This window comes from Sinocyclocheilus grahami, unplaced genomic scaffold (genome assembly GCF_001515645.1).
Source record: "Sinocyclocheilus grahami isolate Dianchi unplaced genomic scaffold, SAMN03320097.WGS_v1.1 scaffold26.1, whole genome shotgun sequence".
NCBI lineage: Eukaryota > Metazoa > Chordata > Actinopteri > Cypriniformes > Cyprinidae > Sinocyclocheilus > Sinocyclocheilus grahami.
In genome coordinates, this window is record NW_015505205.1 from 2,813,344 (window position 1) to 2,839,782 (window position 26,439).

Here is a 26,439-nt window from a genome sequence, read left to right on the forward strand (position 1 = left end):
CAATACACTTTACAATAAGGGTACATGAATAATCATGTACTAATGCTTAAATTAATACTTAATTCATCAAATAATAATGATTATTAAAGTTGTTAACTAATCATGAACTAATGAAGAGCTATCCTTAACTACAACTGGAGTCATATGGATTCACGCATGAATAATGGCAGCCTTAATTACATGTTAGTATACAGTATGTTTGATAGTTAATGCATTAATTAAAGGGGTGGTTGATTGCAATTTCACTTTTTTAACGTTGGCTAGTGTGTAATGTTGCTGTTTGAGCATAAACAATATCTGCAAAGTTGCGACGCTGAAAGTTCAATGCAAATGGAGATATCGTCTAAAATTATGGCAGTTTAGTGCCTACAAAAACAACTCGTAGGGACTACAATGAGCTACTTCCCGGGTTTGTGACGTCACAAACCCAGACATTTACATAAACCCCGCCCATGGAAACAGGCAACAAAGGGGGCGAGGCCATGTTGCGCTGCTTTAGAGAAGAGGAAGAGTTGTTGCCATGCCGTCAAAACTAGGGGAATGTGCATGGAAAAAAATATTTATATATGAATATTGATTCTGTCTTCTAACAATTCTAATGGATTCACAAGTTTCACAATCGATGTTCGAAAGCAGCGGTTCTTAATCCTGTTCCTCACGTCCCCCTGCTCCGCACAAGCTCTGCATCTCTCTCTCTCTCTCTCTCTCTCTCTCTCTCTCACTCACTCTCTTTCATTCAGATCATCAGCTCACCAGCTCAGCTCCAACAATGAACTGTTCCAATTATACACTTTATGCGTATAGACAGACAGATATTTTTCACATAGCTATGAGACGCGTTAAACTTGGACGCGCATGCGGTTGCCGTGCTGTATTAAAGCTTTAATCAGGATAAAACTGTATATTAAAAACAAACATAAGCAGTAGCATTTACAAATAACAGTGTATCTAAACGTATGAGACAACAACAAACAAAAAACATACCATTTAGAGCTGTGTGCTTGCACAGGTTATGTGCGATCCTCTTCACTAATGTCCTCTGCATTTCATTCGGGCTCAAATTAATAAGCAATATTGATGACGCCATTGTTTACAATACAACCGGAGCACATGCCACTAAGCTGAGGGGCGTGACGATTAGACGCGCAGGCTGGCAGTTTAGCAAATCACAACACACTGGGCCAGCTAACCAATCTGAGCCCATCGCGTATTTCTGAGGGAGGGGCTTCATAAAACTAGGAACTCATTGAGAAGGGACAGAGCGGTGTAGAATAAAGGTAAATTATGTGAAAAATAACAATTTTTTTTTTAAACATGTTAGACTGCACCCCATAAACACAATCAAGCCTAGAAAAAAACCTGTCAACCACCCCTTTAACATTTATGGGTAAATTAACAAACAGCCTCTTTAAGAAAGAATAAGAAATACTCCCACTTTGAAATAAATTAAAAGAATTTAATACTATCATTTTTTAACTGTTGTTAAAATAAATCGCTTTTTACATCTTCAGCTTTGCCATAAACATTACTGGGTGGAAAAAGATTAGTTGATCTTCCTCATTAAGTGTAGAAAATACTAAATACACTAATAACTGATCTTGTTTTGTGTTGTACTCTTTCCCTGTAAACTCTTATATAACTTATATAACAGCTAAATAAAAATAAAACCTCAAAATCCACAAAGAACATTTGTAGAACAATCCACACCACATCTCTTAACCAGGCTAAATAATCGCTGTTAGTACATGTGTATTTCATAGTAAGTATAAAATCAATCATGAGATGAGTTTAGTAGGTTGTTAACAGAGAATTAATTATTATTGGGCCCTCTCAAGTAAAGTCATGTCAAAATAATGCATTAACAAGCCATGAGTTAATGTTAGTGTATGGATAGTTAATAATGAGTTAATTATGATCTCTCTTTCATTCAGATCATCAGCTCACCAGCTCAGCTCCAACAATGAACTGTTCCAATTATACACTTTATGCGTATAGACAGACAGATATTTTTCACATAGCTATGAGACGCGTTAAACTTGGACGCGCATGCGGTTGCCGTGCTGTATTAAAGCTTTAATCAGGATAAAACTGTATATTAAAAACAAACATAAGCAGTAGCATTTACAAATAACAGTGTATCTAAACGTATGAGACAACAACAAACAAAAAACATACCATTTAGAGCTGTGTGCTTGCACAGGTTATGTGCGATCCTCTTCACTAATGTCCTCTGCATTTCATTCGGGCTCAAATTAATAAGCAATATTGATGACGCCATTGTTTACAATACAACCGGAGCACATGCCACTAAGCTGAGGGGCGTGACGATTAGACGCGCAGGCTGGCAGTTTAGCAAATCACAACACACTGGGCCAGCTAACCAATCTGAGCCCATCGCGTATTTCTGAGGGAGGGGCTTCATAAAACTAGGAACTCATTGAGAAGGGACAGAGCGGTGTAGAATAAAGGTAAATTATGTGAAAAATAACAATTTTTTTTTTAAACATGTTAGACTGCACCCCATAAACACAATCAAGCCTAGAAAAAAACCTGTCAACCACCCCTTTAACATTTATGGGTAAATTAACAAACAGCCTCTTTAAGAAAGAATAAGAAATACTCCCACTTTGAAATAAATTAAAAGAATTTAATACTATCATTTTTTAACTGTTGTTAAAATAAATCGCTTTTTACATCTTCAGCTTTGCCATAAACATTACTGGGTGGAAAAAGATTAGTTGATCTTCCTCATTAAGTGTAGAAAATACTAAATACACTAATAACTGATCTTGTTTTGTGTTGTACTCTTTCCCTGTAAACTCTTATATAACTTATATAACAGCTAAATAAAAATAAAACCTCAAAATCCACAAAGAACATTTGTAGAACAATCCACACCACATCTCTTAACCAGGCTAAATAATCGCTGTTAGTACATGTGTATTTCATAGTAAGTATAAAATCAATCATGAGATGAGTTTAGTAGGTTGTTAACAGAGAATTAATTATTATTGGGCCCTCTCAAGTAAAGTCATGTCAAAATAATGCATTAACAAGCCATGAGTTAATGTTAGTGTATGGATAGTTAATAATGAGTTAATTATGATGGGCCCCTCAAAGTAAACTCATGACACAATGATGCATTAACAAATCATCAAATAAAAACCATTAAACATGCTATAAGGGTCTTCTTTATTCCTTTACACCACCGGTACAACAAACAACGATAAAGGTTATTTATAGTTCTTTTGTTATTTATTTACATCATATATGGCACCTCCAGAAGCTTATGCTAACTGAAGCATACACAATTAAACGACAAAATAATACCATTTATTACTGTACATAACTTCCAATAAAACACACATGCAAACATGAATTTAATTATTAATTCGGTTTTACAAAAGCAGCCAACATTTATTAGAATAAAATGCCTGCAAACCGCGAGCGCCTAGAGTGCGACACTAATAAGTGTCCCACCAGAAACAAACCCTAAATACTGACGTTATGACTAAACATAAACGAATAATACAAAATATTAGTGATAGTCATTCATCTGTTTTACACATTTGATCTAACGGATCTGTTATAATAATAACGGATTATTATTTCTTTCAGGTTTTTTCCCCATTCATTTTGAAATAAGTAACTCTGATGTGTGTACAATGTGTGTGTTTGAGGCATATATATATAACTCATCTTGTTAATGCATTATTTTGTCATGACTTTACTTGAGAGGGCCCACAATCATTATTAATTCCCTTTATTGATTTATTTTGATTTACACTTGATTTATTTTATACTTACTATCAAATACACATGTATTAACACAGCGAGTATTTAGCCTGGTTAATAATCATTAGTATTTGATGAATTAAGTATTAATTTAGGCATTAGTACATGATTATTCATGTACCCTTATTGTAAAGTGTTACCTATATATATATAATACGTTTGAATATTTTTTATGTATTTTTTCCACACAGTTATATTAATTTTATACTACCTGTCGTAAACATGCACAGACATTTTGATATTATTATTATTTCTTTCAGGTTTTTTTCCCCATTCATTTTGAAATAAGTAACTCTGATGTGTGTACAATGTGTGTGTTTGAGGCAATAGATTCATATAAAAATGTCCTGTTTTGTTCTGTGGTCAGATTAGTGTAGTTCTTGATGTAGCGGCGTCTTCTATCCTCTCTGGTCTAGTGACAGTCACTTACACGCCTGTCCAACTCACTTGCAAAACATCTCAAACTTCAAGCGGATCTGTGAGCAACCGTGATCTGCTCCACTGAGGATTTTTATTCCTTCCCGTATTTGTGTCGAGCTTTCGCAAGCATTTGCCAACAGTGTTGATCAAAAATTGCATAAGGCCTCCCTTTGAAACTGATGAAAAGTCTTGAGTTATTGGCAATCTTGGGCTTTTTGTTTGTGGTCCCGGTGGTAAGGCTAAGGGTTAAATCCTGGCTTGAATGACTTGGATGCCCCACTCACTCTTATATAACAGCTAAATAAAAATAAAACCTCAAAATCCACAAAGAACATTTGTAGAACAATCCACACCACATCTCTTAACCAGGCTAAATAATCGCTGTTAGTACATGTGTATTTCATAGTAAGTATAAAATCAATCATGAGATGAGTTTAGTAGGTTGTTAACAGAGAATTAATTATTATTGGGCCCTCTCAAGTAAAGTCATGTCAAAATAATGCATTAACAAGCCATGAGTTAATGTTAGTGTATGGATAGTTAATAATGAGTTAATTATGATGGGCCCCTCAAAGTAAACTCATGACACAATGATGCATTAACAAATCATCAAATAAAAACCATTAAACATGCTATAAGGGTCTTCTTTATTCCTTTACACCACCGGTACAACAAACAACGATAAAGGTTATTTATAGTTCTTTTATTATTTATTTACATCATATATGGCACCTCCAGAAGCTTATGCTAACTGAAGCATACACAATTAAACGACAAAATAATACCATTTATTACTGTACATAACTTCCAATAAAACACACATGCAAACATGAATTTAATTATTAATTCGGTTTTACAAAAGCAGCCAACATTTATTAGATTAAAATGCCTGCAAACCGCGAGCGCCTAGAGTGCGACACTAATAAGTGTCCCACCAGAAACAAACCCTAAATACTGACGTTATGACTAAACATAAACGAATAATACAAAATATTAGTGATAGTCATTCATCTGTTTTACACATTTGATCTAACGGATCTGTTATAATAATAACGGATTATTATTTCTTTCAGGTTTTTTCCCCATTCATTTTGAAATAAGTAACTCTGATGTGTGTACAATGTGTGTGTTTGAGGCATATATATATAACTCATCTTGTTAATGCATTATTTTGTCATGACTTTACTTGAGAGGGCCCACAATCATTATTAATTCCCTTTATTGATTTATTTTGATTTACACTTGATTTATTTTATACTTACTATCAAATACACATGTATTAACACAGCGAGTATTTAGCCTGGTTAATAATCATTAGTATTTGATGAATTAAGTATTAATTTAGGCATTAGTACATGATTATTCATGTACCCTTATTGTAAAGTGTTACCTATATATATATAATACGTTTGAATATTTTTTATGTATTTTTTCCACACAGTTATATTAATTTTATACTACCTGTCGTAAACATGCACAGACATTTTGATATTATTATTATTTCTTTCAGGTTTTTTTCCCCATTCATTTTGAAATAAGTAACTCTGATGTGTGTACAATGTGTGTGTTTGAGGCAATAGATTCATATAAAAATGTCCTGTTTTGTTCTGTGGTCAGATTAGTGTAGTTCTTGATGTAGCGGCGTCTTCTATCCTCTCTGGTCTAGTGACAGTCACTTACACGCCTGTCCAACTCACTTGCAAAACATCTCAAACTTCAAGCGGATCTGTGAGCAACCGTGATCTGCTCCACTGAGGATTTTTATTCCTTCCCGTATTTGTGTCGAGCTTTCGCAAGCATTTGCCAACAGTGTTGATCAAAAATTGCATAAGGCCTCCCTTTGAAACTGATGAAAAGTCTTGAGTTATTGGCAATCTTGGGCTTTTTGTTTGTGGTCCCGTTGGTAAGGCTAAGGGTTAAATCCTGGCTTGAATGACTTGGATGCCCCACTCACTCTCCCCATTGGGAAGGAAAATAAATTCATTTAGCGAGCATCGGCTGGGGCTCTAAGGCTGGCTGAGGGTGGAGGAATAGGGGTTGGGGGTGGATAATGCCATTTAGCTCATCATTTACGGGCACAATTTGACGACAAGGATCGAGGGATGTTTTTAGTGTGGCATGGCTTCAGTCATATTGATGGAGATCTTTCTCTCTCCTCCTTCGGTTCTCTCTCACACTCGCTCTCTCGTTTCTGTCTTCCACATTTCTAAGCTATCGGAGTCTCATTCTACAGAACGATGTGGAAAGGGCACTGATTAAATAAAAGCTGCTGCAGTGGAGGGCTGTATTAAATATCAATTTCTGATTTAAGTTTATCAAAAACAAAACCACATAGCGAGTGATTTTTCTCCGCTCCATGGCCCCGCGTCGTTCTCAGTTCAGTCTCGCAGTCTGCCTCTGTAAGATGAAGGATGAACGGTTTGTTTTGGCTTCCCTATATGAAGCCTGTATGTATTTCCTGTGTGGTTTGGCACTTCTCATAACAGAAATGGCCATTTTTAAATCATGTCGGGTTTTACTGTATGATGGAGGATGGAACAGAATTTGTGTAATTCAGTGTGTGCACTCCTATAGGAATATTAAATGTGTTATAAGACAGAGAGGTCAGACCTCTGATGTTACAGCAAGCTTCTGTTCCCTCACGCCAGTGCATTATGGGAGCTGTCCGCGGTGCTGAAGGCTTTTCAGCACTGCTATAATGTACAGTTGAGTTGGACAAAATCAGAATTTCAGAATTGACTCTCTTTGAATTCATGAACTTTGAATTGTAAAAGACCTTTGAATTGACAGAAATTGAAATGTAAACTGAAATTCAAAGAATTTTAACATGATTAGCCTATGTCTGGTTTCAGTTTAAAAGAAAATGAGCTGTCTCTCTGTCTATTTAAACTTTTTTATTTTTTTCTGTTCAAGTTTTTTTTTTAAATACACATTGAGGAATTCATGTTATTAATTTTTATAATTAATCAATTTATTAATTTGAGTATTTTAATAATACAAAATGTTAATTTTAATAATGTTTTATGTTGTTTTTCTTTTTTTTCTTTTTGGAACACTTTCCTAGATTTACAAGAAATATACATTTAGGAATTATATGATTGTTAAATGAATGTATATTTGAAAAAAATTTATTAAAGTATTAATTAATCATTTATAGCATTATTTTAAATAATACTTTTTAATATTTTTGTTTTAATGTTTAAACTTTTGTTTGACTCTCCTGTTCTAGTTAAAAAAATTATGCTATTATATTATATTACATTATATTATATTATATTATATTATATTGTCCATCTTTCGTTCTTGCCTTATAACCGTCAAATTTCAAGGCTTTTTAAACTTTCCAAACGAGCTTATCACAGCAACATTCAAAGTTTATCTTGACAAACTTTCCTTTTCAAGTTAAATATAAGATATAATATTATAAACCATAATATTAAATGCTGTCTGTTACTGGATGATCTTAAATTCCGCATTTGTAATTTCAAGTAAATTAACATTGGAATTTCTTCATCCTAGCAGGAATTCCATTAGAATTTAAAAGGCTTCTCAACTGAATCAAGCACTCGAGTTCTAAGGAACTCTTTCAACTGACTTCAGACATTTCACCACAACTTTTCTCTCTCATCGGTCTCTCTCATCTCTCCGTAACCTCACATCATGTAGTGGTCACTCTCTGACCGCTGCGATGACGGACAGTCCCAGAGGTTCGGTTTTACCGCACATCTTCTCGGCGTCTGTGGTGCAGTATGGTATAAGCTCAGGTCATCACTCAAGCTCTCTGTGACCACAGGCCGATCTAATGGGAGCTAATCGGGCGTCAGCTCTCTTAGGTCATTTTTGCTTAACCTTCCAGAAAAAAAACCTAATGCATATAGAAACAACAACAACCAAAAGTACATAGGCCAGGCAGGTTTAGAGACCAAACACCTTCAGCACAGGTGTAAAACGGAGAAAACAAAGCACATTATGTTGTTTGCAGGTGCAAGAGCTGGAAAAAACACATCGAAAATGGGAGGCTGGATTACTGACTGTTTCATCCGCCTCATAGCCCGCCAGATGCAAAGGAAGCTGTTCTCTATCCTTCATCTTATCTTTGGAAAATGTGGCTTACTCGTCCATTTTGCTGAATTTTTCATAGTGCGGAGTCAACACACACGACAATAAAAAGGTGATTTCAAGCGAAAGCCATATCCGGCAGACTTTATGGGCGTGCGAGCACCTCACCCGGATCCCCCTCCACCACCACCTTGCTTTCTGCCCACATCCCAAGACAGAGTGAAGACCACCCCTCCCTGTCATGCTTATCTACTGTTTTTCAGGCCGCTGGACAGACCTCACCCCCACTGGTGCTTTGAGACGGGGGGGCTGCATCAATACTGCTTAATGTTTTAGTGAATTACAATATCCACCCCAGGCTATGGGCTGCCTCGCTCTTTTTCCTCTGACTAGGAGAGAGTCAGACACGGCCTGGGTGGTGCAACTTGAGGTGTGGGATGAAAGAAAGAGATGCAGAGTTAGATGGACGGAGATGTTGACTCAGAGAGACAAACTTCCACATCTAATCAATAGAACACCCGCACTTGTCAAAACTTGAGTTCGGTGCCCCACATAACTGAAGTTGCAGTACGGGCTTGTGAGTTTGTGTATCAAACTGTACATGTTTAATCGAAACGGAACTGTACATCGATGCTTAGCACATCGCGTGTTGCGTCAGCGTCTCGGTTTGAACTTCTGGAACTTCGAGACACTTGTTAGAAAGTGCAAACAGATAGAAAGAACTGAGAAGTAATAAAATTCCGGCTTCCTTATTCCTCAGTCCTTCTCACCCCTCCACACCTGTCCGTCGTGCGTTCGGCCACGGAAGAGTGCGTTTTTCATTTGGATAATGGAGCATTGACTCTAATTGAGAGGACAGCCTCATTTGTTGGCCAACATGTCAATGGCAGGGCCTCTCATTGTTTCCACTACATTTACATTAATGCATTTCTCCCCACTTCTATTAAACTGCATCCCTCCCCAGCCAAAGCTGCTGCTGCTGCCTAATGCTGCTTAGTCAGTGAAAAAAGGTTAATAACAATCAAGCAGAAATGGGAAAGAAAGGCTCTGTGTTTCCTACAGCTCTTCATTGGCCTTCTGTAACGGACAGCGGTTGAAAAGGCAGAGGAGACCAAATTCTGCTGAGATTTTCTCTTTTTGTAATTTTATTTATGGGCTTTTTAGCCCATATTATAGAACATTTGAGAAGGACAGGAAAGCTGAGAGAATGGGATTGGGAAATGACCGTATGCTCAAACATGAATCCTCAAGAGCCAACAGCTCTCAAGCACCACAGATTTATGTAGTTTTAATTGTATTCATTTGAATCATTCTTTTATAAGCATTTTTAATATTTTTATTTTTCTAAAAAAAAATTAATACTATATTGTTTTACTCTAATATCTTTTTTGATAATTTTATGTTATTTTAATAATTTTTTTATTATTATTTTATAAATAATGTTTTATATAAACATGTTATATTTAATAAATAATGTTTTATATAAACGTGTTATTTTAATGTTTTTAATATTAATATAATATTTTAATATTTAAATTTTTATACAGTTTTTACACAAACCATTATACATATATTTCTTTTTTTCTTCTTTATTTCTAGGAAAAGAAAGAATTAGGCATATTTTTTTCTCTCAATTTCAATTTGTTTTAATTCTACTTCACTGAATCAAAATGCAATTCTGCATTCTGTTTACCTTCTCGATTCATATTGAGTTCAGATTCAAGAATATTATTGTCTGTACAAAATACTTAGGTGGTTCCAAACAAGAAGTCGTTTGTGTCCAGGGGTGCCTGGTGTTTTATGTTTTAAGCTCATAAGATTTTGATTAATTAAGGAGCAGGCACAGTAAGTGCAAGAGAGATCCCATTACCCAAAGGTTGGTTAAAGGAACTGTTATTGCCTCTCTTAACCATGAGCTCTCAGGACAGGGTTAAACTCCAAGGTCCTAAATTTGTATAAAATTAATACGTTGATATGAGTCCCTCGGGGTAAGCAGCTTTTATATAGCAAGATTCAGACACATACAATACACAAACACACATTTACAGTAAAACACACAATACACTTTGTATGGATGACCGAGTAGCACCTGTGCTGACAAGAGCACTCTGCCCCAGAGAGTAGCCCTCATCTGTCATACACACATCACACACACATACACACACATCAGTGTTTTACCATTGAGATTAGCCAGGTCATCTGTCATTACACACACACACACAGCCCTTGCACATCAACACACTAACACACCTGCATTATGTCTAAATGAGTACTTCTCAGCTCTCATCATCTCACAATACACACGCTCCCTAAAATAATCCATCTGACCATGTGTAGTATCAATGAAACATTTCTCATTGGGCCTTTAAGCTGCACTTCAAGAACAGTCACTAAGCCAGTCTCCACTAGCACAAATGATGACACCTGTCAGAGGAAGAGAGAAACATGACGCGCCACCACATCCTAATGTTCGCTGATAAGATTAGAAAACATTGTGTTCTTCGGTGACTCAAAACGAACAGGAAAGCAACAGAGTAAAGAATCTCATTTGCATCCTTTTCAGGGGAGAGAAATGGATGAGAAGAAAGAAAAAGCACATTCATTTACATGCTGATACACAGAGCGAAAGAAAGACACTTCTTCACACAGAGACCTAAATGAGGGGGTAGATACTCATTTAATTCCAGCGCGGAGACAGAGAGCGAGAGAAAACGCGTAAGATAGACAGAATGAGTGAAACAGAGGGAGGTGAATATGAGGAAAAAGACGAGAGAGGCCGTGAAAAGGGGAAACAGCAGTTTGTATTAGAAACCTGTAATTTAAATCAAAGGTTATAATCAAAAATTTATCAGTTAATTGATCTCGCACATGCTGCTTGCCAAGAGAACAATTTAGAACCCTGTCGCTCGGGTGCAAATCTATCGAGCGCTGCTCTATAAAGTAAGTTTGTTGCCTTGTAATGATCAAGCAGTCCTCTAATGTTCTCTGAAAGCTGATATGATAGGGCCCAGACAAAGCCATTCAGCAGCCGGGACCCCACATAACTCAGATGCTGCTGCTTTTCTCTGATAAGACAAAGAAAAATCATGCCTCAGAAGGAAGCAACAGTACTACCAAATATTACAATTCTGTAATAATTTACTCACCCTTATCTTGTTGCAAATTTGTATGCTTTTTTCTTCTGTTGAACACAAAAGGAGAATTTTGGTGAATCTTCATGTAATATTTTTGTCCATATCTTTTAAGCTCCAAAAGTCCTGTAAGTTTTTAGATAGATGTATGTGAGGAACACACAGAAATGTTGTTATTCTTTGATAAACTTTTCTTTTGAAGATTATTGAGTGAGCTGAATTTGAGAACATAATCTGTCCAAATCATTTAAAAGAACTACCTCCAAAGAAAAAGAGTCATTCAAAGATCGAATTCTCAAGTTCAACTCACTGATTCATTGATTCGTTCAGAGAGGCTCTGGAGTTCTGGAGGTCAGAATTATCAGCAAATAATCTAAACGTTGCTTTGTTCCTCACATAATCTGTTGTATGGCTTTAGAAGACTTTGAACACAGAGCACAAGTCATTTGGACTGCATTTATGGTGTTATCATGCTGGTGTTTGGTTAATTTTGAAGTTTGAAAGATGTACGGTAGCCACATATTTCTTCTTTTAACTCTTAATACATTTGAATATCAGGTGAAAAGTGTATAGGGGGAACATTCCTTTTGCCAGCAAGAACAGGGATCTGAATCAGCGCTTGGATTTAATCACTATAAGTGGTTTTAATATCTGAGGCTTATGTATGATTCAGGTTCAGATTATCAGGTGCAGTAGTTGCTCTGCAAGTTGTTCTGGCATTATCATAGAATTAGGTCCCATTCTCTCCTCTCATGTGTTATCACGACCCAGGCATACAAGGCTCTTGAGATGATCGCTCATGTCATGTCTCATTGCAGGCATTGTTCCTTGAAGAGTCAGAAAATCTGGATTAGTATGAGATATGTAAGAATAACACTGATAAAATCTCTCTCCTTCTTTCTTTCCAGGGTAACCAGGAGGCCCCTGCTCCCCCAGAAGCCATGGCTCAGCCGTATGCTCCAGCACAGTATCCTCCCCCTCCACCTCAGAACGGGTTGCCTGGCGAATACACCCATCCTGGGCAGGACTACACGGGGCCCAGTCCTGTCCCTGAGCATGCTGCAGCCCTCACTATCTACACACCGACACAGACACACAGCGAGCCACCTGGCACTGACAGCAGCACGCCTTCCCTCACAGGGACTAGCAGCATACCAGTGAGTGCCACTAGCATGGAATATTTGTTTAATTTTTATTTTATATTTGATTTGATTTTACTTAGAATTCCATGTGAGTCATACGAGTAGCAAAATCACAATGTAATTATGTTGCATCTAGTGTAAGGTGAAAAACCTGTGTTATTTCACAAAAACAATCCTGCTGTGAAAAATATATATATATTCAATAAAAAAACAATGCAACTTACAGTTTTATAAAGTGTAAATCTATTTATGCAAAGTAAATTGCCATTGGGAGATGGCAAAAAGTTAATTTTTTACCCCATGAATAAGACGTTTTTATTCATTTTTGAGTTACTTTTTACATTTTTGTTGTCAGGATCAGACTATAACGGCCCATTTTTAACATGTCTGCATTCAGACAGACTGAGATAAAGAGAAATGGGGGCTAGGAAATAGAAGAGTGTGGAATGAAAAGAGCTATAGAGCTAGTGCAAGCAAAGATATAAGCATAGGACAAAATAAAAGACGTTGAGAGAAAAACCATCCTTCTCCTTTTAAAGAGTTCTTCTGCTTTCTCTCTCCATTTTATCAAGCTTTAAACCATGGCTATCACATGGCTTCATATCTTAAACCCCATGGAGCCATTTACCATGGCTAACAATATCACAAACGTCTCAATGGACCACTTAACGAGTGCTGCCCAAGTGCTTTATCTGAGCATATGACAAGAAACTCTGAGAGGAAAGAGTGTCCTTAGACCCGGTCCCGTGGGTAAGTTGTGTCTTGTCTGTTTGCGCTGCCCGTTCTTGGTTCCTATAGGCCTTTGATTAACCCATTCACTTACACTGGGAGGAAAAATAGGGGAAAAAGCAGAAGGACAGATAAATCCCTAAAGGTTATTTTATTTTATTTTATTCACTTACATTTGATTTGATGTTATATAAAGGATTCAGGGCTTGACACACATCCTTTTAAAAAAACCTATACCATGGGCCTTGTAAAATACAAGGTTTTAGCATCATTTAGTCACTGTATTCACTGGAGATGTTGTCGTAAATATTGGACAATTTGGCCCAAAGTGTCCCAACTTTGTCTGCAAATCTAAGTATCTACATAAGCATCTAAATACACTTTCTAACAGTTACTTTTGTTGTTATTGTAGCTAAACTACTATATTTCTTACATTAACAAGATATTTAATGTCGTTGATAAACACCATGAGTGTCTAATTTTTTTAAGAGGATAAAGACCTTGCTGGAGCCCAAATTTGTGTTCAGTTTGCTAATTCACATCATATGGAACTAGGGAGTAAAATGAGACACAGCCAGAGAAAGGTCATAAGAGAGGAGTGGGAAAGAGAAATTAAAGAGCATAAAACTTTTCTTCAATGCAGAAAGAAGTACAAGGTTTTCCTGGCCTTGGGGGTGGGGGGAAGGATGGATGAATTGGGATATGATTTCTCTTTCTGATTAGGATATGCGTAAAGCTCTGAGGTGGTGTGGTTTAGAGGAAGTAGATATAATCCCACGCTCAGCAGATCACTGAGAAGCGATGCTGACAGGCCCCGTAAAGGCACCTGAGCTCTGGCTGGGCTAATCCACGGCTCGATTGGAGGATGTACTTAAACTGTCACTCTGGCCTAACCCACCAGGGAAATTCTCCCTTTCTCCCTCTTTTCTCTCTCCCCACGGAGGATCATTAGTAAAGAAGGAACACTACACCTCAGAGAGTGGACGGTAATCACATCAGATCACATATCAGATCACAACAGCACAAACTCTAGATGCTCGGTAACTCTGCGATAAAAGACTACTTACCTCTCTTTAGGGTACGTGCTAACAGTTTTCCACTACGACTGTCATATTGCTTTGGGTGGGATTGTCTAAACTGTGATTTGCAACTCACTCAAACACAGCTGTACTGCTCAAAGGAGCGTGATGTTATGTTATTAAGGCAATGCCATTATTTCCTGCACTTATTCTTGGCCGTCTTCCCTGAGTAGTTTTTACTGTGCCGTTGTTAATAATATTGCAGGTATAAGCGCTCTTTAAGCCTCCGTATTCGTTACCAGCTAAACCTGTTGCGAGTCAGATTACCTTGTCTAATTAATTAGAGCTTTGCGCAAGACTGAAAGGCCAGTGTCTTCTTTCTAGATGACAGGTGATGGTTTGTATTCGCATCTCGGTGTGAGGGAGGGATGATGGGATCGGAGGGGAGGATGGCAGAAGTGTAGAAGAACAAAAAAATATAAAGCGGCTCAAGATAATCCCTTTAAGTGAAGCACTGGTTTGGCCCTAATCGGATGTAATCTACCTGCTTGGCAGCTTTCCAATCAGATAGTTTCAATTATGTGGTTGTAGGGGCATTCTGAAGGGGGGAAGTGCTGAGCTGAGCACTTTGAAAGTGATTTGCAGATAACACTGAATGAGTGCGGCAATAGAAACGATTTAGCAGGACTCATTCCCCACCCAACTGCATAAAAAAACGCGGGCATGAGCGAATGTGGGCAAACACGAGCCTTCTGTGACGTTGCGGTTGGGGAGGGGGTTTGGATGTGAGGTCCAATGTGGTGGTGTATGATAATGTTCAGGCAATTATTTCTTGGTGCTGCTTGGCTGCTCCATTCCTTGTGGAATGTGAAGTGCAGGGAAGTTGCTCTTCTACAACAGGAACGGAAACAAGAAGTGCATCGGCTGTATGGAATGAGTGTAGTCCAGTGTTAGGGAAGGCTAGCAGGAAAACACAAGTGAGAGGAGATTATCCAGTATATACTGTATGTGTTAGGGCAGGGGTTTTTGAAATCGATTCCCAGGGCCAACAAATATGATTATCTCCTTTTGAGGGACCTACTATATATTTATACTGTGTGAAGGAAATATTACGTGTGATGTTAAGACAACATGTTACTTTCAAAATGCAATTAATTGTCTTTCATACTGCCATTGTACTAAAGCAACATGTTAAAATTTATTATTTTATTACTTTTAATTAAAGTTATTATTGTATACATCAACTTAAACACTGATAGATAGATAGATAGATAGATAGATAGATAGATAGATAGATAGATAGATAGATAGATAGATAGATAGATAGATAGATAGATAGATAGATAGATAGATAGATAGATAGATAGATCTATATTTTCTTACTTAGATTTTTGGTCTTGTTTCTTGTTTTTTAAATCAAGAAGGATTTTCTAGACAAGTATAAATTATTGTCTTGTTTTCAAAAAAAACAAGTCAAAATTAAGTGAGTCTTTGCTTAGCACAAGCAAATCAATCTGCCAATGGGGGAAGCAAAACAAGCTTATTTTAAACAGAAAACAAGATTACTTGTCTAAAAAATCCTTCTTGACTTAAGAATTTTTAGATATCTTGGCTGGAAATGAATCTAAGTAATAAAAGCATTTTTTGAAGTGCATATTTCATTAATGTCTTAATGAAACATTAACTTTGTCAGCCCTAAAAATACATTGTATATATTTTTCTTTCAAATTTTCAGCAGATACTCTGAAAACTTTTCTTTTAGTTGAGTTAGCATTTCTTTTCAGGTTGCATGTAGTAACATTCAATTTAAAATTGATATGATGCATGTTTACTGGAAAAATGCTGGACAGAGTATGTCAGAGTGATAAATAGTCCACATTTGTCATTCACTAAATTATTTGGCATATTTAATCCCAGACCCTGGCAAACGGAACATTGTTACTCCTGACTTCAGTTGTGGTAATTGGCTGTCATAAACCTTTAGAGGGAGTAGTATACCTACTTGGGGTTAATTTGGGGAGCTCTTCTTAGCTGACCATAAAATCCTCCCGTATGGATTTACTGTTAGCTTTTTTGGCAGGATCCACATTCTGGAACTCTAATGCAGGTTGCTTAGCTCCTCCCCGTTGTCATCCTGGTAAACGGAGTGCTGGAGAGAGGGTCATAGTTCGTGTGCAAGTACAAGAAAGACATCAAATCCTCCTCCTAAACATCTCGCGACGTCCTCCGGAGGACGACCTGGCAACCTGAGCGAGCGGGGAGTTTGCCTCCACCTCGAACACCGAACACTTTTAATTACTTTTCACCTCGTCTGTGGAACTTGGGAACGCAAAGCCCTCTGAAACCTTGTCTCTGAAAGAGACAGATGCAGCCCATGCTAGCTGCAATATAATTAACATGCAATTAACACAAATTAAAAGGCAAATTGCGCAGACAAACCCCCTGTAGATGGCTGCTTAGCGGTGACGATGAGATAATTAGATCCAAACCTGGAGTGCGGAGTCTCGAACGCTTACCTCTCCTCTCCCTCTCCTGGCCTGGTGTCAACTCCTCCAGAGAAGAGCACTCCAAGCCGCCTCGCTCAAGAGCAGGGGAAGTGCTCCGAATAAAGACAGAGAGATTATATCGTTCTAGTCGAGAGCAAGCGAGCGAGCCGGACCGTGTGTTTTACAAAGCGCTTGTTATGGCGGAACAATTGTCCTCTTTTTAAGCAAAGCGCGCAGGACGAATGCGAAGCAGCCCTACGATTTCTCTTCATTTTTATCACTGTCCGCTACTCGCTGCGCCGCGTCGCTACATGATGACTTACATCTGAGAGGACCTAGTCAATACGTGTTCCCATAAAGCAAGCAAATCAAAGCCCTCATCCTTCTCTCCAGCACTTCGTTGGGCAGAGCGAGGAATTGGAGGCTCTCAGAGGCTACGCTCCGCCGGTTGGTAATGGGCGAGTCCGCGCCATCGCACCACTCACCTGTTAGACATGATAGATAGCGCGGCTCTCTCCAGAGCGACTGCAGACAGAGCATGTGAATGACCGATGGCACCGGAGTGATGGATGAGGATGAGGGAGCGGGAAGAGGTGCAGCCCAGGGAGAGGGGGCACCAGGGGGTAATTGCACCTCCGCTTGCCCATCCATCTGCTCGGCTTTCCATCTACCACCATCAGGCAGGGGCTACGGGCCTCGGCTGCTCGCCGACCTCAGGCGGCATACACAAGGGGCAGAACGACAGGCTGTGTGGATCCAGAGCCGACCCGTGTGCTTTATCTTAACAGGGCTTGACTGTCTACATCGCTACGATGATTGATAGTGCCAATGTGCTGGTAAACACGGTGTCCTCTCACAGAGACCCCGGAGAGCCCATTGGGAGAGACTGTGCATTAGAGAAGATGAGGAAGTTGTCAGATGGAAAAAGCAGAAGTTGGTGACCCTCGACATTTAATGGTTCATAGGGATTCATTGTTGTTATACTGAATAACCTGTAGCAAGAGTTCAAACTTGCCTTCATTGTTCCCAACTAAGACACAGAGGTGTCTCTTTTATGCACAAAGGTGCTTTTTTAAATTAGAGTAAATGTACATTTTAAGAGCGAGAACCTTCACTCCTACCCATAAAGGATATTTCACCCAAAAATTAATATTCTGTCATCATTTACTCATATGCATTCCAGACCTGTATGACCTTATTTCTTCTTTAAAGCACACATTTTAAATATTTTAATTGAACCCCATTGACTTTAATTGTATGGACAAAATAAACACTGAAACATTTTTTTCAAAAGGACGACCTGGCAACCCGAGCGAGCGGGGAGTTTGCCTCCACCTCGAACACCGAACACTTTTAATTACTTTTCACCTCGTCTGTGGAACTTGGGAACGCAAAGCCCTCTGAAACCTTGTCTCTGAAAGAGACAGATGCAGCCCATGCTAGCTGCAATATAATTAACATGCAATTAACACAAATTAAAAGGCAAATTGCGCAGACAAACCCCCTGTAGATGGCTGCTTAGCGGTGACGATGAGATAATTAGATCCAAACCTGGAGTGCGGAGTCTCGAACGCTTACCTCTCCTCTCCCTCTCCTGGCCTGGTGTCAACTCCTCCAGAGAAGAGCACTCCAAGCCGCCTCGCTCAAGAGCAGGGGAAGTGCTCCGAATAAAGACAGAGAGATTATATCGTTCTAGTCGAGAGCAAGCGAGCGAGCCGGACCGTGTGTTTTACAAAGCGCTTGTTATGGCGGAACAATTGTCCTCTTTTTAAGCAAAGCGCGCAGGACGAATGCGAAGCAGCCCTACGATTTCTCTTCATTTTTATCACTGTCCGCTACTCGCTGCGCCGCGTCGCTACATGATGACTTACATCTGAGAGGACCTAGTCAATACGTGTTCCCATAAAGCAAGCAAATCAAAGCCCTCATCCTTCTCTCCAGCACTTCGTTGGGCAGAGCGAGGAATTGGAGGCTCTCAGAGGCTACGCTCCGCCGGTTGGTAATGGGCGAGTCCGCGCCATCGCACCACTCACCTGTTAGACATGATAGATAGCGCGGCTCTCTCCAGAGCGACTGCAGACAGAGCATGTGAATGACCGATGGCACCGGAGTGATGGATGAGGATGAGGGAGCGGGAAGAGGTGCAGCCCAGGGAGAGGGGGCACCAGGGGGTAATTGCACCTCCGCTTGCCCATCCATCTGCTCGGCTTTCCATCTACCACCATCAGGCAGGGGCTACGGGCCTCGGCTGCTCGCCGACCTCAGGCGGCATACACAAGGGGCAGAACGACAGGCTGTGTGGATCCAGAGCCGACCCGTGTGCTTTATCTTAACAGGGCTTGACTGTCTACATCGCTACGATGATTGATAGTGCCAATGTGCTGGTAAACACGGTGTCCTCTCACAGAGACCCCGGAGGGCCCATTGGGAGAGACTGTGCATTAGAGAAGATGAGGAAGTTGTCAGATGGAAAAAGCAGAAGTTGGTGACCCTCGACATTTAATGGTTCAGAGGTTTCGCCGTTGTTATACTGTCTAACCTGTAGCGAAAGTTCAAACTTCCCTTCATCGTTCTCAAATAAAACTGGTTATTGATTACTGACCGTGTGAAGGGTGTATGTTTAGCATTGTCTATACACAACATTTAGTGTAATCATCTATAGGGATTTTTATACACAAAGGGGCTTTTTAAACACACGTTTAAAGGGACATTTCATCTAGAAATTAATATTCTGTTATCAATTAAGCATTTCAGACCTGTATGACTTTCTTTCTTCTTTAAAGCATACACTTTAAACAATATTTTATTGTTTTTGTCCATACAGTGCCAAAACAACATTGGACCAAATATATGGACAAAATAAACACAGAGACATTTTTCAAAACAACATCAATATTTTTACTCTTGGGTTTATGTTTGTTTCCCCTAAAAATTGCCTTTGGTAGAGCTTTCTTTCAGTAAGGTTGCTTGAATAAATATCAGATAAGCACAGAAGATGCTTGTCTGCATGGTTTATTATATCTTTATGTTAATTGCAAAAAAAGATACATCTTTGAAACCCATAGAAATGTAAAGTCGCTTCTGTCATGTTACTGGTGTAATTTCCCCTGTAAAGACATATGTCCTCTGCAATAATGGTTTTGTTCAGCGAGTTAAACTTTAAAATCTCATTTCAGCTGATATTTTATCATGCCATTTTTCACCTTCTCTCTGTAATGAGTGAAAAAATGAATGCCTTCCAGGTCCAAATCTTTTGCATTTGAGTTGGTATTATGTTCTTAGCTGTGTCTACATAATTGCATTTACTTCACCTTTTTCCTCTATTTTTCTCTGTCAGGGTGCGAGCGAAAAGGGATGGAGTGATAGATATCTCATTATATCTTCATTACCTAATACATGATATATTGCCATCTTCTATGATTCATATCTCTTGTGTGTTTTGTGCCTAATGAGGGGGAATTTGTCCAGCCCACTTATTATAATTAACTATGTACATGAAATACAAGAAAACACGCTTGGAATGTACAGATAAATCTCAATACTATCAAAAATGATTGAAAAATCAATTCAATAGGGATGCACAGAAATCATGTGTGAGAAAGTTTTGATTTTCAGCTTCAGTTTTTAATCTTCAGAATTCACTTTAGTGCTCATTTTATGCGTGAAAAGTGTAAGCTTGTTTTAGGCTTTTCTGACTATTGAAAGCGTAATAAGATCCAAAAACTTAACCATTTCACTATATCTAGCGTGTCAGCTTTCAGGCTGTTTATACTCCATTGACTTCCAGTCCTTTTTAAGTATTTAAGTCTTCTACTGTTGTTCATACAATATTTACGACATTTTATTATTAACTTGTTATTCACTGTTTGTGCTGCGGACCTGAATGATGCCTCAAATCATGCAACTTTACTTTTGCTTTACTTTTAATGCACTTGACATTTTTCAGATAAATTTTCACCTTACAGATGATAACATAGGCAAAAATACCCTATAGTCTTACACTGAAGAACCCCCAAGCCATTTGTAACTATGAGAATATCATAAAGACTGTGGATTGTACTGTTTTAGGCTAAAAAGAAAGCACCTAGCAACCGACAAGACACCCTAGCAAACACAGAGCAAATTTCTTTCTTTCTTTCTTTCTCTTTCTCTCTCTTTCTCTCTCTACAGTGTGAGTGTGCTCTAGAATTCAGCTGTCTATGGGCCCAGCCAAATGTAGCTGCCTTCAGCACTTCTTTCTCATTGATCCTGCTAAGCTGGGGGAAGTTTAGCTGACATCATCTCTTCATCTGTGCTCCCATGTTCTTCTAATTCGTTATGTACATGAAGGGCTGCCGCTCTGGTGCTGCGCTCACCATGCTTTTTCCTTCACTGAACATGTCTGCACACAATAGCTGAAAAACAAGACAAACTCTTAAACGCAGAGGAGTCTTCTGCATCTGCCAGCCATTGCATCACGTCTGGATTAATTATTAATTCAGTTATGCACTAACCTGATCCTCCCTCAAGAGCATTTTGTTAGATAATATTTTTCTTTATAGATATTGATTTATTATTTCTTTCTGTATTGTTTCATAATATTTGATGTGATTGAATATACATAGGTGTAGATAAACAGATATTTTCACTGATATTATTCACACTTTTCTACTTAAATGTGTTTATTAAATATTTTATCACATTTTGGTTATTTTCCAGCTCTGAGTACATTCAGTGTAGTATGTACAATCCACACCACAGATTTTTTTTTTCTGAAATCTGCTCAGAAAATGCAAAACAAAAACGTGTTATTGTAAATGAAAAATAAATAATAATATAATCATAATATTATGAATATATGTATTTTATATAATGTAAATATTATTTTATCATAATAATATTGTAATATACTTATTTATTTAAATAATATTTTTGTATTAAATCAACAATGCATAGTTAGTTTTTATTGACACGGTGTATAGAATATTTAGTTTTTTATTATCAAAAAAGCAAAAAAATTTAGACAGCTAAAAAATTGTTCTCATCTTGGATACTTACAATAATGTTTAATAATTAATACTGGCTGTAAAAAAAAAGAAATATTGGTTGAGTTCTATAAGAAACACCACTGTAGTTTTTGCACACCAATGCGTGACAGGGCGTCTGGTCGGAGTCTGGTCAGAAGAGGTCTTATGAAGCTCAGAGAACAGCGAGAGTAATAGTGAGAATGGGATGAAGGCTGTAGCGTCAGGGCTTGTGAGGTGAAAGATGAATGTGCGTCATGGACAGCAGTCCATCCTTGAGCACAGCTGTGTCACTACCATTTCCTCCACATGATGGACAGATGAGCACACCATCTTTACGCTTACTTTCTCTCTCCCTCTCCCATTCTCCCTCAGGTCTTTATAGGCGGCTGCTCAGTAAATGCATTCTCTGGTCTTCCCATGTCAGAGGTTTTTTTTTTTTCTTAAATCGGTATCCACACTTCCTGACAGCTTCCTTAATCTTCACCGCCACATACAAATGTTGGCAGAGTAGAGGGAATTTGTAATATGCCACCAGCATGCCCTGATCTCCCCCTGCTCACCCACCCCCTCACCGCCCCGTAACCGTTGCCTGCTGCACTTTTTCCAGGTCGTGACGACATTTGAGGTAGGAACTAACATGGCTATGCTTGTGTGTCTTTCAGCAAGCGGACGATGTGGTGCAGACAGACGGCTCTCAGCAGCTTCAACTCCAGCTACAGCCCTCAGACTCTTCGGAGAAGCAGCAGCCCAAACGGTTACACGTCTCCAACATTCCCTTCCGCTTCCGTGACCCAGACCTCCGGCAAATGTTCGGGGTGAGTCTCAGGCCTCGGCCAGATGACAGCAGGTTGTATCTCAGAGGAAGGCCTGATTATCAATCCTGTTTCAACTCTGACAAGGACATTGATCTTATGTGCAACAGTCCAAAACCTGTTTAGATACTGTAGTTGTAGTCTGTTTTTGTCTCCTCTAAATGACTAAACTAGGACTAAACCCAATTTAACATTTTAATTGAGTTACCTAGTGTGGCCAGTGTAGTCTGATTCCCAAACAAATACATTTTATGAGACTTTTTTTAACAAATGAAAACTGGGGAATTCAATTTTCAATTCAATTCAATTTTCAATTTCACATCTCCCCCCCCCAAATCAAATCATTCACAATACGCGATCCGATTGGAGCAATTCGAAACATTTTGCGACTCAATGGTTTAACTGATTCAGAGTTTCATAAAGCTCCGTTGATGCTGTGTTCTTTGCTTGCTTTCTCTATATAATTTATTTGTTGCTTGAATAACCGTGGAAATGAAATCTTTGCAATTAATAGGCCTAACTTACAATGTTTTTAATAGATTGGGATCACGTTAAATACAGTTTCCGTCGTATTAATACATTTCAGAGAAAAAAGTTTTCAAAAGCATCCCCTGCTTTTTTCACAAATCGCACCCTGTATGTATACTGTGTATATATATATATATATATATGTATATATACCCTGCCATTCAAAAGTTTGGGATTATTTTTCTGTATTTTTTATAAAGCCTTGATGAGCAGAAGGAACTTCTTTAAAAACATAAAAAATCTTACTGATCCCAAACTTTTGAACGGCAGTGTGTGTGTATATATATATGTGTGTGTGTGTGTGTGTGTGTGTGTGTGTGTGTGTGTAGCTAGAGCCATTTGGTGCGTGGTGTGTGTGTGTGTGTGTGTGTGTGTGTGTGTGTGTGTGTGTGTAGCTAAAGCCAATTGTTGCATGGCATTTGTCATTTCTAAAGAGACATTTAAAACTCCTTAAAAAACTTTAATATTATTAAGGAACCAGAAGCCAGAGACATTTCATAATGTTATAAATTAATGTCATATGAAGGCTTTTCTAAGCTAATATTAATGTATTATATGCAAAAAAAAGCTGAGATCAGTTCAACAACCAAGTAGCATATTATAATGTGAACAAAATTGTAGACACTAAATCTCCATAGTCAGAGTATAGTCTAAATATTTTAGCATAACCAAAGTATTTTATTTTTCATTTTATCCCTCCAAGCCTAGAAAGTGCATGACAAAGTGCTAATTGATTTAACTGCATTAAATTAGTTTTTGTTTGTATATGTAGCTTGTGACAAGGGATCAGTAAAACTTGTTTTTTTAAAACAAGGGTATTCAATCAAAAAAGTATTGTTATACTGAGAGCAGCATCAGGCTCTGTAATGGTTGGTCATTATTTAGCGTTTTATCCACAGCTACTGCTCCTCAATCTGCGTTTAGATGTAAGCACTCTCGGCTAGAATAAAAACAAAACTAATGAACAACTCGCAGCTTTCTTTAACCGAAGAAACATCTGTGCCCGTCTTTCTAAGACTCGAGGACTCATACAGTTAAACTCCAGCATACCTTTGAATTATCAACAGCCAGCAAGGGAGCGGCGTTAAACACTGGCAGCTTGTTACTGGAGGCTACAGGCAGCGTAAGGAGGAGAAAAAACGCTGCTGGTCCCAGCTTGTTAAAAACCGGAGTCTGTGTTTACTAAGGGCACTGTATAGCAAACAGTAATACTTAAACTGGTGGAGGACTCTGGGTGCAGCCTGACTGCTGAGTCTTGAGAACATCTGTTCCTCACGCTCTTTGTTCTCTCTAAGAGAAGCTGTCCTCTCCTCTCTGCTCCTCTCCCGTTCTGCCCAGCGTTGATGTGATGAGCAGAGAGCCACACAGTGGTCCCACCAGTGGAGACATAATTAATAGCGCTCCTCACTGTGGTTAAAAACTAGAAGTTTATCCTCATTAGGTTTGTGTTGGCTGACAGCTCCGATGTGAAAACAGGCACATGTGTGACCAAGTGTGTGTATGTTGTGTATGTTTGTCTGAAGAGACTGCTGCAACTTGCTGTGAAGTCTCTCAGGGACCCAGGGGTGCAATTATACCGTGCCATAGATAGACTAGTGGGAGAGGATGGGATGGACAAGCGCTGCGCACCTCTAAAGTCCCAAAAAATGTGAGAAAAGGCAAGTCTAAGAGCAGTGACTGAAGCACAAGGGGAGAAGATTTCCATCTACTGATGGTTTCAAACTCCTTAAGCACTTACTCAAGGGGTTTACTGGCTACCCGAAAACCTTTGGCTTCTCCCCATTTTTATAGTTCTCAAAAAAATATATATATTTTATTTATTTATTTATACAGAAATAAATGACAGTGTTGATATATATTAAAATAGAAAACAGTTATTTTAATTTGTAATAATATTACACAATATTAGTATTAGAAAATTTTATTTTTAAATTGTATATTAGTAATAGTGTATTTTTGATCAAATTGATATCTAATGTAGATATTAAAAAGATATAAATAATAGATCTAAATGATATAAAAATATAACAAATATGGCAGAAGGATATACAAGGTACCTGTTTTAACATAACTTTAATAACACAAACTGTTTGAGATGTAATTGTGAGCCCATTGTGTCAACAATAATCTCGAGACGGAAGTACATTTTAAATTAAACCTTCAAATGAATGACTTGTATCTTTCAATGTTAATTCTTTTGATTATGGTAGATAAACAGTCACAGATCACACTCACTTTTAACTCAACTTTCTAAACCATTTCTGATTTCTCAATTTAGCAAGATGGAAATTCAATTTGGAATAGCTGATTATGAGAACTGCAATTTTACAAGTCTTTTTCCTCATTCGAGTACACTGGCTTGGGCTGTAGTCAAACAAAGAGCGACGATTAAAAAGCTCTATTACCCAACCTTATTTGAGCCTCATTTTATAATTAGAAAAAGACATCCAAAGCAATTATACAGATGAGTATGTGGATTTAATGCTAGTGTATGAAATTGGTTTTAAAGCACCACCATGACAATTCCACACAGAGGCTGCAAAATTGTGCGACTCCTCCCAAAATACTCCTCTGCACTGATTTGAGCGATCCTACACTTCAGTGCATATGTATATACTAGCAATAAAAATGCCCCCCAGCTCTGGGGAAAGTTAGTGTTAGATTAAAACAGGTACCTTGTTATTCTGAATTAATAGACCGTTATTCCCCTCGGTATTTCCCTTAGAGGTTTGAATCTTCTAAAATATTGATCACCCAAGGGACTGCAGAGGTTTACCTAGAATCTCAAACAAGAGCAGAAGCCCCATATGGTTTCGTAATGGGTTTATAATTATACCTGCTTAATTTCCAAACAAAACCATCTTAATGTCACACTACTGACTCACTTTTTAAACTACTCTTCCTCCGTTTTCACAGCAAAGCTGACTCGCTTCAAACAATTCCCGTGAAGCGTTTTCCCAACCTATCAAGTGTGTAGACTACCAGTAGTCTCGCACTGCGGTCTCCCATTGATCCTAATTTTGTGTAGGCCTACACTCTTATTAAAGCTCTCTGCTGCAAGGCAGTGACAATGATGGGGCCTATGGTGACTAGCTGTGATTAGTTTGGTTTTCCCATGGATGACTACCCTGGGAAATATTTCAGCAATACCATAAGCCCATTACGGTGGGTTGAAACCATTAGCGTCCGCAGACTTTGTTTAGAGCGAATCGTCTGCAGTCGTGAGCAGGTTCACGCTGAGATGCAAATGTCGGCATTTGATTCCGGCTATGGCGGGAGGAAAAAAAGCATCTTAATTTGAACAAATGGAGG

At 38.4% G+C, this 26,439-nt stretch overlaps 1 protein-coding gene across 9 annotated transcripts in view; it reads left to right on the plus strand.

Annotated features, from left to right (window-relative positions):
* The window catches only part of rbfox3a (RNA binding fox-1 homolog 3a), a 459,476-nt gene that overhangs the window by 393,795 nt on the left and 39,242 nt on the right, over positions 1–26,439 (plus strand). For all 9 annotated transcript variants that reach the window (XM_016252017.1, XM_016252014.1, XM_016252026.1 and 6 more), the window contains 2 exons: positions 12,314–12,562; positions 22,450–22,602. In XM_016252017.1, the coding sequence (XP_016107503.1) occupies positions 12,314–12,562; positions 22,450–22,602 (402 nt within the window). The remainder of the gene's footprint in view (positions 1–12,313; positions 12,563–22,449; positions 22,603–26,439) is intronic.